The following is a 13543-nucleotide window of genomic DNA, read 5'->3' as shown; positions in this document are numbered from 1 at the left end:
TGTCTCAATTTTTTTCTTTTTTCCTTGCTCTTTATTTTATCCTATGAGTTTTAATCATCTTTTAATTATCTTGATTTTATTTAATAAAAATATCAATGGTAACATTAAAGAAAAAGTGGTTTTCCAGTTGTGTAATGTTATCAGTATGTGTCCATTGTATACAGGATCCTGTGTGGATTTTAAGATGGAAATATTTTAATTTCCAACTTAGCCTATAATATTTCACCTCTTGTAAAATCACTTCCATTCTTATTATTATAGGCAACTTGTCTCTAGAAATAAGGTATTAAATATTAATAAGCATAACATCTGTAACTATATTAGGACACTGGATTGAATTAGTAAAATGTAATATTCAGCATTACCTACCACAGTCAAAAAGAGAGACTTTATTTTTCTGTGTTATACTTTGGAGACTCTCAGTAGAATAATAGCTCTCAGCCTGTAAGATAATTTTGCTTTCTTTTTCTAAAGGAATGCCCATAAATTAAGATATTGATGATAAAGGTCAAGGCAGGAAGTCTTAAACTTGAAGAGAAGAGTAATTTCTTGATATCACAGATTGTCATGGTATACTTGTCTGCCATCAAACAGCCAGGCAAAATTCAGCCTTTTTTTTCCCCACATGATAATGATAATGAGTGGTTAGGGCTCACTTTTGGGCCAAAGATCTTTTGAAGGTCATTGACAACTGCCACAGATAGTTGGGCATTGATGGCTCTTTTCTTCCCCCACTGTGACCTGTGTCCCAGATTTCGCTGGCCTGTGAAGGACTTTCCCTGGGCTTTTCAGGGCTCTCTCAAAACTCGCAATGAACATTGAACTTCTCAGTGAACTCCCATCGGTTTGGGAGATGAGTGAGACAGGTTTGAGGTTTGATTTTGTTTTCACCCAGCTTGGATTCAGTCAGGTTACTCTGAAAGGATGAGTTAATCAGTGCCAAAGCAAAACTTATCTTCTGCCCCAGCTCCCCTTAACTCCCTATAAATCCCTATGAAAAGAGGGATATTGAATGTGACTCAGCGCATGATATAACACCTTGACACTGGAGCTAAAAATGATTGCACCACAAGTCATCAAGGATGTGGTCAATACTGCCAGGACTGCTAGTGATGGAAAGGTGTTCTTGCTCTACTTCTTGATCTAGCTGTTGAGGTCAGTGTTCTCTGTTGAATTGCAGGTCACCCTTTTGCATGGTGTTTAAAAGAGCCTAATGATGACATCGTAGTGGCAGGAGAAAAGAAAACAATGGCTGAGTGCAATGGGCAGAAAAAAATAGTGCTAGTGATAGAGAACTGAACTATTTTAAGAGCATCAAAAATAAAAGCCATAATGTTCATGCAAAGGAAAAGATGTCAGAATGTCACAGGCTGCTGAGATGCATACAAACACTTAAAGCTCACCTGCTCTTAGCAGTTTGGGTACTTAATATTGCTTCAATTTTATCATCCTGTTTGCCTTCTGTTACTTGTGCAAGAATGCAAATACTGGTCTATAAAGCACTTTCCAGTGTAGCATGCTAAAACACAGGAAATACTGTCAGCATCAACAGGGAAAGTAGAGACAACAGAAGGAAAGGGAAGTGGCTAACAGACAGCAAGACCACTTTATCTTTAGACCACTGAAAGATAATCTTCTCAAAACAGGGATACTTTCCATCTGACAAACAGAAATTACAGTAAAGAATTTTCACAATATATTTGTTATATTCAGTGCAAACATCTATGTATGCTTGCATAAACACACATTTTTAGCATTTCATTGGTTTTAAGACTCAACCACAAAGAACTCAGAGAAATCAAGAATGTTCTTTTGACTGTGTTCTTAACATTTGATGACCATGGATATTAATTATCATAAAAAAGATAAATGCATGTTTTCCTCATTCCATTAGATGCTTAGTCTCAAATTCAGTAAAAAAAAAATTCTCATAACTAGTAGAAACATTCATACTTGGTCTGCTGTGTGGATTTGATTTGGGAGTGGTGGCGTTAATTCGGAAGTAGGGTAGCACAGTTGAAATTCAAATGCACCCCAGAGTTTTGAGAAGAATGGTTGCACTTAGCTTTCCTGTGCTGGATATTTGTACCAGAGATTGCTTTCTACATCTATCACATCCATACTAAGTTCTCTGACTTGCTTGACAAGACAACATTCTGTGTCATGGCATGACAGCTGTCCCTGTGAGTCACTTAGAGGTGTAAGCAATGACCTTTCCTGCAAGGGCAAGATAAATCAGACAACCAAGAGGTGTTTGGAGCAATTTGAAATCCACCTACCAGGATGATCTTGATGTGTGTGTGTCTGTGAATTTCAGGTGATTTTTATATGGTCTTGTAAATGCTGAGTTTGACTGGGTGGTGGTCAGGGAAGGGAGACGTTTGTGAAGTACTAAAACCCTGCAATGCATTTTTTTTTATTATTGTTTTTTTAAAATTTATTTTGTGTTTTTCCCATTACACATGTTAAATAATTATATCTAGAGTACCTTACTATATTTGCAAACTAATAGTTTTGGAACATGACCTGTTTTAACAGTTTTTGATAATTTCTCAAAAAGAGGGTAAAACATATGGAAAATCATTAACTGAGTATCCAGCTTTTTACAAATCACATTTCTGCTCCTATGGAGGATTAGAGTGGACATTAGGAAGCATTTCTTCACTGTGAGGTTGCTCAAACATTGGCTTCCTAGAGAGGTGGTCAGTGCCCAACCCTGTCAGCCCTGAACTGGTCAGGTAGCTGGACTAGGTGATCATTCATCATCTTCCAAATGAAAATATATTCTATTCTATTCTATTCTATTCTATTCTATTCTATTCTATTCTATTCATTCTTTCCTGTTGAACTTCTTTTTCCTTATCCATTACCTATTAAGAAGCTAGGGTATTTTTCACTTAAAATATTGATTTCACAAAGGTATCTATCACAGACAACTTTACCTGGAAAACAGAAAAAATATTTTATAGGAATTGGTCTGTGAAAAATGCCAATATGGATTATCATATTGTGGTATAAAAATAACTTTTTCTAATTTATTTTAATCTTTTTTTTTTAAATTCATCATGAACTACAAAGGATAAGAAAAAATTTAAGAAATAATGAACACTAAAGTGAGGCTACAGTTCTTGAAATGGAGAACATACATCAGTGAATATGATGAAGAATATATAGTGTCTGGCCTTCATCCTTTTTTGTTCACTACTCACAGAATATAAGAACTAGGTACTTATAAAGTAAATAATAAAAGAAAGTAGCATTGATTTTTCTCTTCTTTCCTCTAAAATTATTGATCTTATTTTAACCTAATTGGCACTTGTGAAAATAAATGGAGAAAAACCAGTAGGCTTTTCATGGGGCTCAAGTATTTGTTCTCAGTAAGAGAGTCCCAGGCCTCTTGTTAGGGGCTGTGTTGGCTGTCCTAACAAGCTAAAGATCGAGTGCTGTAGCATACTGTATTTGCTTTGTTCTTCTTCTCTTTAATTTCTCATTCTAATTATTTCTTGTAATTCAGATGAGTAATAGTGCTAAAGATGCCTTAATGTATTGATACACAACAATTGAGCATGTACTGCTAAAAATGTAGCTTTTCAGTAGAAGTCTTACCTAACATAAGAATGGACGGCTGATTAAAGGAAAGAAATAATGAAAGTAGGTTTCCAGTTTAACCCATCAGAAATTGTGGGAATCAAAAGAACATTATTTCTCCTGTATCCTGCCTGTAGACATTTTTAATGAGTTATACTCTCCAGTACCATAGAATTTACTGTGTAGAATCCAAAGACTGTCCATTTCCTCAGTAGTGATCTGCAAATACTTTGTTTGTGAGGAAATTTAAAGACAGGTGAGCCCCTAATTCACAAGCATAAGTATTTGCAACTTTGAGGGATTAATTAAATTTTGGTTTAAATTTTTCCACACTTTCTTTTAGGCAAAGCAATAGTAAAAATATTGCACATATATCCAGTGACAGTATTTTAATTGTCTTCCACAAGCTTTGGCTCAGTCTCCAAGCTGTATAGTTTGGATGTTGAGCTTGGTGCTTGAAGGTACATCTGGTGAAATTTATTTCCTTCATCAGAGGAAGGTCCTGAAACTTAAAGCTATGTGAGAATCATAATAATCAAGACAGTTAATTACAAATTACAAGTAAGGAACACTGATAAAAAGGTTTCCTGGTTTTTTTTAAAAATCTATAAAACTGCATGCTTTTCCTTGGTATCTGATATAATTTATTCCATATTAAAAAATAGGTAAATTGAAATTTTAAAAAAATAAAAGGATACAAGTGTTTGCACACTTACAGTTCAATCTTTGTTTATTTGGGATGATCATTTAGTTCATAGTAAGCATTTTACTAAAATGCTATCCTTACAGCGCTGCTGAAGATTGCTTTTCTATGTTTGCATCCACAATGAAATGGCTCTTGTGGATACAGACATAGATGATTGCATATCTCTTTGCCAGTATCTAAAAAGGAAAATTGTGTTTTAAACATGTTTAAAACACTTTTGCAAAACCAGCTTTATGTAGCTCACGTAGAGTTTAAAGCTGGATGTTGTGTGTTCCTTTGGGATAAGATTTGGACCATCCCTCCAGTAGAATTCTGTTGTAGAAGAATTGCATGTGTATGTTATTTTGCATGCTGTAGCAGTGTGGGTATGTGAGAAAGAGAAGGAGGAAAAGGCAAAAAAATTCCAATTCCATTACATGGTTCTTGTGTCTGTTTGCAGCAGAGAGCCATGGATATGGTTTTAGCATGGCTAAAGCTGTGGCTAGTAGAAGATGATTTATATCTTACCCCTCTATGCTAATTTAATGCTGTTGTTTTCTCTGTCTGTTCTTGTAACAAAATAGAAGTACTCTGCTGTCTCTCTCTGCAACATATCTACAGAAGTCCTGAAAGTCATCAATGCCACTGAAGAACTGATTGCAGAATCCACCGATCCCTGCGACTTCCCAGATGACATTCAGGACAGAGCAAGAGGAGCCCTCCCGCTGGGCACAGATCCTGTCAGACTCGATGAGCAGCTCACCACCCTGGAAGAAAATGTAAGAAGATGAATGAATCAGTATGTGAAAGAGTCACGTGTGTGAGTGAGGGCACCTGTTTGTGTGCACCAACTGGAAAGGGAAAGCTCATGGGCAGCATCAGTGGATGTTCAAAATTAATTTGGGGTTTTTAAACAAATACACAAATAGGAAAAAAAAATAGTGTTTCAACAGTGCTTAACTGTGTCAGTGTGGGGTTTTTAATACGTACTTTACATTTAGAGGGGAGGAGGAATTGGATGCTTTGGGGTTTAGAAGCTCCATCTCAAAAGCTCATTTATGCCCTTAGTACCTCTATAGCAGTGTGGCTATGCCACACCTGGTTGAAACTACACATCTCCCAGTCTCAGCACCACCTCATCACTGTAAGGACAGGTGGAAAAAGCATGTCCCCAGTCACACAGAGAAGTGGAGAAGCTTTTCCTCCCCCTACATCTCCAGCACACCATGCTGAGCACCCAGGAAGCTGGAGCTGCCTCCTGCACTGTTAGAAAGAGCAAGCTGGAGAATCTGAATTAAACAAACATTTGTTTGATGACATCCAAATCATCCATCCTTTTTCATGAATACCTGTCATCTGCAGGGGAAAGTACAATGCTGAATCATAGAAGGAAGTCACTACTCATCGGAAATTTTTGTGAATCCAGTTAATGGAGTTGGTACACTTTTAAATTTCTCTTCTTCCCACATGTAAGTGCTCTTTCCTTTCATTAGGAGCTCTTAAAGATCTCATAGGAATCTGCACTGTCCCTTTATATCCTGATCAATTCAAGAAAACAAATCCTGGATCCAAGTGCAGGCTGGACCACATCTTCAGAAGAACTAAGAAATTCTGCAGGACAAAGAGCAATTTGGGGAAATCTGCTCCCACATTTTTTTTTTTTTCCCTGTGGAGAACTGTGTTGTAAGCTATCTAAGGTGCATGTTTTTTTCCCAATTGCACTTTTGATAATCCCTCCCAGCAATGTGGAGCTTTGGCATCTGTGGTGCTGTGGCCTCTAATAATCCATTTGGGCCAAGCATTTCTCACTGAGCAGACACTGCACACAGAGGCAGAGCATTTCTTGCTTTGGCTTTGCCCTCGCTGCAGCTTCCCTTGTTTAGCTTCTCCCATTTCTCTGCAGAATTCACAAAGTATCCAGCACAGCCTTGCTGTGTGCCCACAGATCATCTTTCTCTGTCCCACAGAGGACACGAAATAAGTGGCAAAAACTTCACAGTTTGAAGATTTCACCATTTTACACTCCATGGTAAAGAGCCTTTAGAAATGCAGGAAACCATAACTTCTCCCATGTTCATCTACATGAACCACATCCTCTGCAGCAACTACTGCAAGAGAATCTGGCTGTTTATAAACACTTTGTTCATTTTTGCTCTCACCAGCCTTTTGAGGACTGTGCATGCAAGAGTGTGAAGAATGTAGGGCCATCTGTACCAGCAAAAGGTTGGGGTTTTGTGGAAGCTGTACATACCTAAATGACAGTAAAATAAGTCTCCGCAATCTAAATATGAATGTATGAATAAGGGCATCATTTAGGGGAGACCTGCAAGGACAACGTTGCTGTTTTGAAGTGTAACAATTGTCCAGGTAAAGGGAACATTCTTTAGAAAAATATTTTCTTTAGCTCCAGCTGGAAAATGTTCATTAACATTTCACAGATGTACGGGCTGATTAAGTTACAGAAACACTTACTACCTTTCTTTCCCACATTTTTCTATCAGTCTAATTTTCTTTAGGTTTTCTTCCCCCTCTTGAAAATGACATCTTACTGTGTAGAGATTTTTGCCACAGCACTTAAAATACATATTTTCTTTAACTTTCTAAAGATGCTGCTGTTCAAAATGTTCTATTTCTTCTTTAAGCTTTTAGATGTGACAGGGAAATCTAAAAAAATCGTCTTTTAATCTGAACTGGCTGTGGTATGTCATACTTAAAAGAGGTATCATTTAAATGAGCAGTAAGAATAATTAAACCCCACATAAACAGGAGCATTTCTGTTTAAATCATCAAGCTAACTTTATGGACCACCTGTGTCCCCAGGTACTTCACCAAAAATTTTATATCATATCACTTATTTCTTCTAGGTATGTTTTTCAAAGATTTCATGCCTGCAGTTAGAAAATATTCTTACAAGATGCAGTTTGTACAGATGTAGTGATTTTGTTTTTTAGCAGAGAGTCATGTGCATGAAGAAAACCTATCTACAACTGACACAAAGAAAAAAAGAAAACAATTTCAAGTAATTAAGAAACAATACTGAAATAGAAAAGGAATAAATAGTAAACAAATTTCACCACCATTTTGATCCATAAAGTCACAGCATTGCCATAAATTATTTGAATATCTCTTCTGTCAAAGGACTGAATGATCCAGGAATTGTGGGCAGATATAATGACTGGAGTAGAAGATGTATGAAATATAGGTACTGCCTCAAGGATCTCCTTCAGATCCTATTTGCTTGCCCTTTGTACCCTGAAGTCAGCCACAGCCGTGTTTAATTCATGCTAGGTTTGTAACAACCTGGTCTTCACTACTCTTGCAATGGGGGAAATCAGAATATATATTTCATTACCACTGTGCTGTTACCAGCCTCATGGAAACAAGTCTCTTGGCTAAGGAGTAAATGGGCAGAAAGTGCAGCGTTTTCATGTGGTTCTGCACAATTTTAAGCACAGATCTCAAAAGCTAATGCTTGAAAATTACCCTCTTCTATAAACCAGTGACCTCCAGGTACCTTAGGGGGTTTGTGAAATAAAAGAAACAATAAAACACAGTGTATCACTAATTACTGTTCTGAAGGGCTGAATGGGAAATGAAACCTTCACCTGTAGTTATAGATACCAGAGGTGAGCCAAAATAGTAAGTTTTTCATTTTTAGGGAAGAACTCTGAATTATAAAGTCAGTAATTCCCTCTTATGTGGCCCAAATAAGCCTGTTGATCCTCCACAGATTCATTCAAAGGCCCAGGAGGTGGGAAGGTTTTGCCTGCTGCCTGTTTGGGTGAGAGCAGGATGGGATGGAAAATTGTTATATATATAAACATATTTACTCCATAAGAAGTTAATAACTATATGCTGCTGAACAGTTATTCATGCAGTTTTTACTGCCAGAAGGCATCAAGTGGGTTAAAGAAACACAGCTTTATATGTGAGGTGTGATCTGTTGCCTTCCCTTTGTAGACTTAAGGTATTATGGGATTGATTGTCTGTAATAAAAAAGAGAACTTTTTAACTTTTTTCTTCACTAATCAATCTGGAACAAATCTGGTTTGGAACACCATTGTAACACCTATGAAATCTGTAATGCAGCCACCTCGTTCATCCCTTCTCTTTGTGGATGATGTGTTTTTGAGATTATTTCCCCATGACTTTCCTCTGCCAGGTAAATCTCCCTGTGGTGGGCTAACAAGCAGAAAAGCTTGCAGGCATGATGGAAAATGCAGTCTGCTCAAGCCTGCATGCCCACAATCCAGGAATCACTGACACCTGTCCCCGCCTTGGCCCTGCAGGTGTACCTGACAGCCAGCACGGTGTATGGGCTGGAGGGGCAGCTGACCAACCTGGAAGACGCCGCACGCAAGATCAACAGTGTTACTGAGGAATCTGAGCTGGCCGATCTGGAGGATCAGGTGGCCACAGCAGCTGCACAGGTTCATCATGCAGAGCTTCAGGTGAGGGCAGCAGCTCCTCTCCATCTGCAGGTTTCACACTGCCTTGCCTAACACCCACCTCAGCGTCCGCACTTTGAAAATTCTTTTGTACTGCCGTAGTCTGGTGATCCAAGGATGCTGACTGCATCACAAGCTGAGCAGAGCATAACTGAGCTGTGTAACTCAGCCCAGACAGCTGTACTGTATCTCTTTGTTTCTTCCCTCAGCTTGGTTTGGACTTGGCACTGCAGTGCCTCTTACTGCAGTACTAATGCTGGACTGCTCCTTGCTGCCAGGCAACTCCCGTGGCGCGCTCTGTGCGTGGCCCTGATCAGACAGCAAATACAGTCTGAGGCAGTTTGTGTAATCAGCAACTCAACAAGCACTTTCCAAAAGATGCCACTGTTAGATGCCAGTGTTAGATGCCCACTTTCTACCAGCAAAGGCCAACAGCAGCAACCGGCTAGGCCAAGGACAGAGCCTGGGGCTAGCATGCCTGCCATGGGATTTAGGTGCTAAGCAGCACACATCCCAGCCAAAGGCAAGAACTCTTGTGCACAATGATCTAGCAGCACTCTAACAGGCTCCACAAAGGCTGGGGCTCAGAACACATTGCAATCAGTGCTAAAAGCTGAACAAGATAATGCTGCCAGACCTCAAAGGGCTGACACTGCTTGCAGCTCACTACCCAGCAAGATGCCCTGACCTGACTCTGTCAGGGTTTAATGGGAAGTACCCAGTGATTTTACTCAGTGGAAGCATGCTCAGCTCAGGACTGAGCAAAGATCTGAGAGCCTGACATGTCTCTGATGTCAGAAGGGCATTGCTGTACTGCTTGGCAAACTGGCAGTGGTGTTTTGTTGTCTTTGGTCATTATTTTAGGGTAAATCTGTTAATGGGGATGAGAGGGAGGAGGAGAGAGGCCTAAGCTATGAAAGGAGGCCAGTGGAATATCTTCTGCAAGTGAAGCCAACTGTGGCTTTTGTGAATCAGCTGTTGGGTTATATGTCTGACTTCTCTGACTCTTCTTTCTCTTTTGTCAATACTTGTCTCCACTACTCTCAATATCAGACTACTTTTCCCTGGCAATTTGTTTGCCATTCAGTCTTTTTATATAGTGTATGCCTGCATTTATGCATGCTTGTGTTTAATACGCATATACATTTGAACTATAAATATTTAAAATCAAATGTTTAGATTTTGTGACAGAGGATGTACTTTGCATGTGTATGAAATTAATTTTGAGTTAGGAAATGTGTCCCACAAAGTCAATGTTTGAATGTAGCCCTTTAAAAACACAGCTTGAATGAATTTGGGATTACGCAGCTAAAGTTAATCGTAAGATAGATGCAGGTTTTCTCTCCTCCTTTCTTTTTTTCCTCAAAAGGAGTAAAATGCCTCTTCCTTGGAGTCACAAGGTAGGTTGGATTGTTCTTTTACTCCATCTTTACTAACAAATTAAGCCCCTTTTAATGTCAGAATGCAGGAAAGTGTCAGAATTGCTGAAGAAGTTAGCCATCTGTTTATATTTTCTTATTAAAGAGGATTTTACTGGGGGAGGGTTATATTTCAGTAGTGGCATCCACAGTAATTTTAAAACTTCTTTTCCCCCCTCCCCATCTGTCTGTCTCTCTCTTTTATTTTCTTTGAAGATTTCAGATATTGAGAGCAGAATATCAGCTCTCACTGTTGCAGGCTTGAACGTGGCTCCCTGTGTTCGCCTGACAAGGAAACGGGATCAAAAGCAAACAAACCAGGTGCCAGAACATTATGTAGTATTCAAAAAATACATTGGGGAAATCTTGCCTCTTTCTCTATAATGGAATTGAGTAATGCATGTGTGTTGTTTACAGATGCATACAATAGACACATCAAGACAGCAGAGGAGAAAACTTCCAGCTCCACCAATAAAAGGTGCGCCTAAAGTGTTCTGTAAATGAGAGAGAGTCTCTTTGTAAGATTCAATATACAGCTCTTGAATGTACAGGTCAGCAAAGTAGGGAAAAGTTTAAGTTATGAAATGAACAGAGAAAGCTAGATAGACTGTCCCATCCTCCTCATTTTCCATGTACTTGCATTATATAAAATACCCTTTTGTCACATTTAAAAGCATCACCACTTTCCCTTCAGTGAAAGTTGTGACAGTGACAGGTAAACAAGAGCAGAGGCAGAAGGCTGGAAAAAGCAAATGAGGAATGCTGAATACTTGCCCTGCAAGAGGGGTGCTGCTGCTGCAGCATGGCTGGGCACCACACAGTGTGGCTGCGACCCTCCACAACCCACCACTTCCTCAAAGTCTGTATTTGCTGGTTTCAGTCTGTATGAAATGGCTCAGCAATATTCCTGGTGTGTCAGAGAATGGCTGTGAAATGTCTTTATAAAATCATGTGAGTTTTTTCTTTCATTATTTTTTGTGGATTTTGGTTGGGTTTTTCTTTTAACTCTGCAGTGCATTATCTCTGAAAATTCTAGGGTTTTGTTCACTGCACTATTCTTTTGTGATTCCACTGATGGACATGGCCTCAAACTTTAATTTATCTGGAGTACCACAGCCTGCTGTTTTTAATTTAAATTAAATCCAACTTTCCTCATACATCTTAGGGGAAGTTTTATCTCTCTAGAAGCTGTGACTCTTTAGAAGTATTTTTATATCTGCTTCAATCTCATGTGAAAAATCTCCCCTTTTGTATTTTTCCCAGGTGAAAAAATTGATGGCTCTCCAGTTACCACTGTCAGAACGTTTAACAGAAACTTCATGCTTCAAGGATCTCTAACACAAAGAACTAAAGAAAGGAAAAGCACTGCCAAGGACTTAATGGTAAACAAATGTTTTTAAAACTCTGTTAAGATCAGTCAAATAGAGAGATAGCAGTATCTGTGTAGGCAGCTATATTTCAGTATCTTCAGAAATCTTCTCTTAATAGTTTGAGGAAAAAAATAATAGATACTGCTGAGGTAACTCTTGAACAATATGAGCAGTGTTCTGGAAGATGTCTGACTCTATACTGTAGAATAGCAGCTCCTGAATGTCAGCTTGTGATAATGTAGGTCTCCAGGAATGTGCTACCTTTATTTTTTAAAGAATAAATAAATTAGTTATGCCCTGCATTTCAGACTTCTGAACCAGACCCTCACAGAACCAGTTGTGCATTGTAATTTGTCAGGGAAAAGTCACCTTGAATTTCACTAATTGCTGAGAAATGTTCAAAGGTTATCTAAGTGGAATTTAAGGGGTAGACAGGTCACACATTGGCTCTGCAGGGCTTGAACAGAGAGGCTTCACTCAGGACACCCAGGACAGCTGTCAGTCATTTCTTCTACAGCAGCCGTAGAGGGATAAGGGAGAAAGCTGACTGTCCCAGAGAAGTCTGCCACAGGACATGTGGGGAATATGTGGGGAGGTGAGAAGGGAAAGGACCCAGCTGTGTTTTTCAGCAGGTTTGTTTAGTTCTTCACTCATGTTTTTTTCTTTCCTGTCCCCCTCTGTTCTAGGAACCTGCTATAGGATCTGCTGTGATGTACTAAACTTACTCTTCCCTACTGCCAATAACACACTGCCTAAGGCTGTACACTAGAGTGCCTTTTCTTAACAGCCATTGTCTATGTCCAGCTGAAAATGGACCCTCAAGAACCCACAGAGCCTCAGTTATAGGGCTTCATTTGGATACCTCACTGAGAAAGCTGTCCAAGTCTTCAGCATTGTGGTCCGCTACAGGAAACTCTGCCTTAAAGTTCTCAGAGGACTCTAGACAAGATGCTATGTTTCAAAAGCAAGGCTCCACATTTTAAGATGCACTTTTTCTCCCTATCGATTGTACTAAAGTATGTAGTCTTTAAACTGCAGTATGTTTTTGTACACTCAATCAGTCATAATCACAGGCCAATTAATCTGCCAAAGCAGACCTGTGATCCATATTTGCTGGCCTCTTACTATTCATGTGGGCATCTGTCTTGTCGAGCAATAAGAACAACTCAGTGCAGTGTGTGCTGCTTTTCAGCTGCGTGGAGGGAGAGGAGAATTGGTGTGCCTCGCTCTGCTCCCAGGGAGTCAGGGGAAGTCTTGGGAGGGTTAGTAGGAGGAGAAAGACTTCTCTGTTCTCTGAAAGTACATCTTGCAGATTGAATGTTCCAGCTCCAGAGCTAGGGATATTGCTCTAAGCAGCAGGGGTGTCATGCTGAACCAGGAACTGGTGGCCACACATGTGGACCAGATGTCTGCTGAGTTGGGATCCCAGTGTCTGGAAACATCTGAACACTGTTTAAGAAACCAACACCTTCATATGTCTTGTTCTTGGCAGCATTGTCCTCTTGGTGGTGGCCAACCGTGCTGTAGTTCAGAATAAATTGTGTACAAACCTTTAAGATTGGAAAAAAGAGGTGAAAGTGTTGGGGATGAGATCTCTGCTGACTGACTGGTGGTTTTGGGGTGGCTGCAGCTTGCAAGAGATTCCTTTCTGATGTTCACTGGTGTTTCTGAGAAGGAGGCAAACGTAGCCCAGACATCAGTTCCTATACTAGTCTGGAACAACCAGAGAGTAGTTGGGGCCTTTTGCTGGTGCCACACGGACTCCACTATTACTGGACCACTCTGAATTGGATTGTGAATAGTAATATTCTTTCTTTCATTTCTTGAGACCCTTAACAGGTGAGTCAAACTAGAAGGCCCTTTGGCAGATGCCCAGGAGGGAGGATGCTGTTTACTGGGTGTCCCTCTAACCCTTTTGTGGGAGAACATTGCCAATTTGTGCGTTTTTTTGCTCTGAAGAATACAAAGAAGGTAGTCAGAGGAGGTGATAAGCCAGTGAATCCCTTACCTTCCACACCAGTTGCAGAGCAGGTA

General features: G+C 39.6%; 1 protein-coding gene across 1 annotated transcript in view; it reads left to right on the top strand.

The window, feature by feature from the left end:
- Nucleotides 1–12297, top strand: part of MYRIP (myosin VIIA and Rab interacting protein) — a 191834-nt gene extending 179537 nt beyond the window's left edge. Inside the window, 6 exon segments of the mRNA XM_084206520.1 lie at nucleotides 4858–5052; nucleotides 8563–8724; nucleotides 10356–10460; nucleotides 10557–10617; nucleotides 11403–11521; nucleotides 12196–12297. Of these exon segments, the coding sequence (XP_084062646.1) occupies nucleotides 4858–5052; nucleotides 8563–8724; nucleotides 10356–10460; nucleotides 10557–10617; nucleotides 11403–11521; nucleotides 12196–12228 (675 nt within the window). The 3' untranslated portion in view covers nucleotides 12229–12297.
- The last annotated feature ends 1246 nt before the right edge of the window (nucleotides 12298–13543 follow it).

This window comes from Fringilla coelebs, assembly GCF_963513975.1.
Source record: "Fringilla coelebs genome assembly, chromosome: 1".
NCBI classification, from domain to species: Eukaryota; Metazoa; Chordata; class Aves; order Passeriformes; family Fringillidae; genus Fringilla; species Fringilla coelebs.
This window is presented reverse-complemented; position numbering and strand designations above follow the sequence as displayed.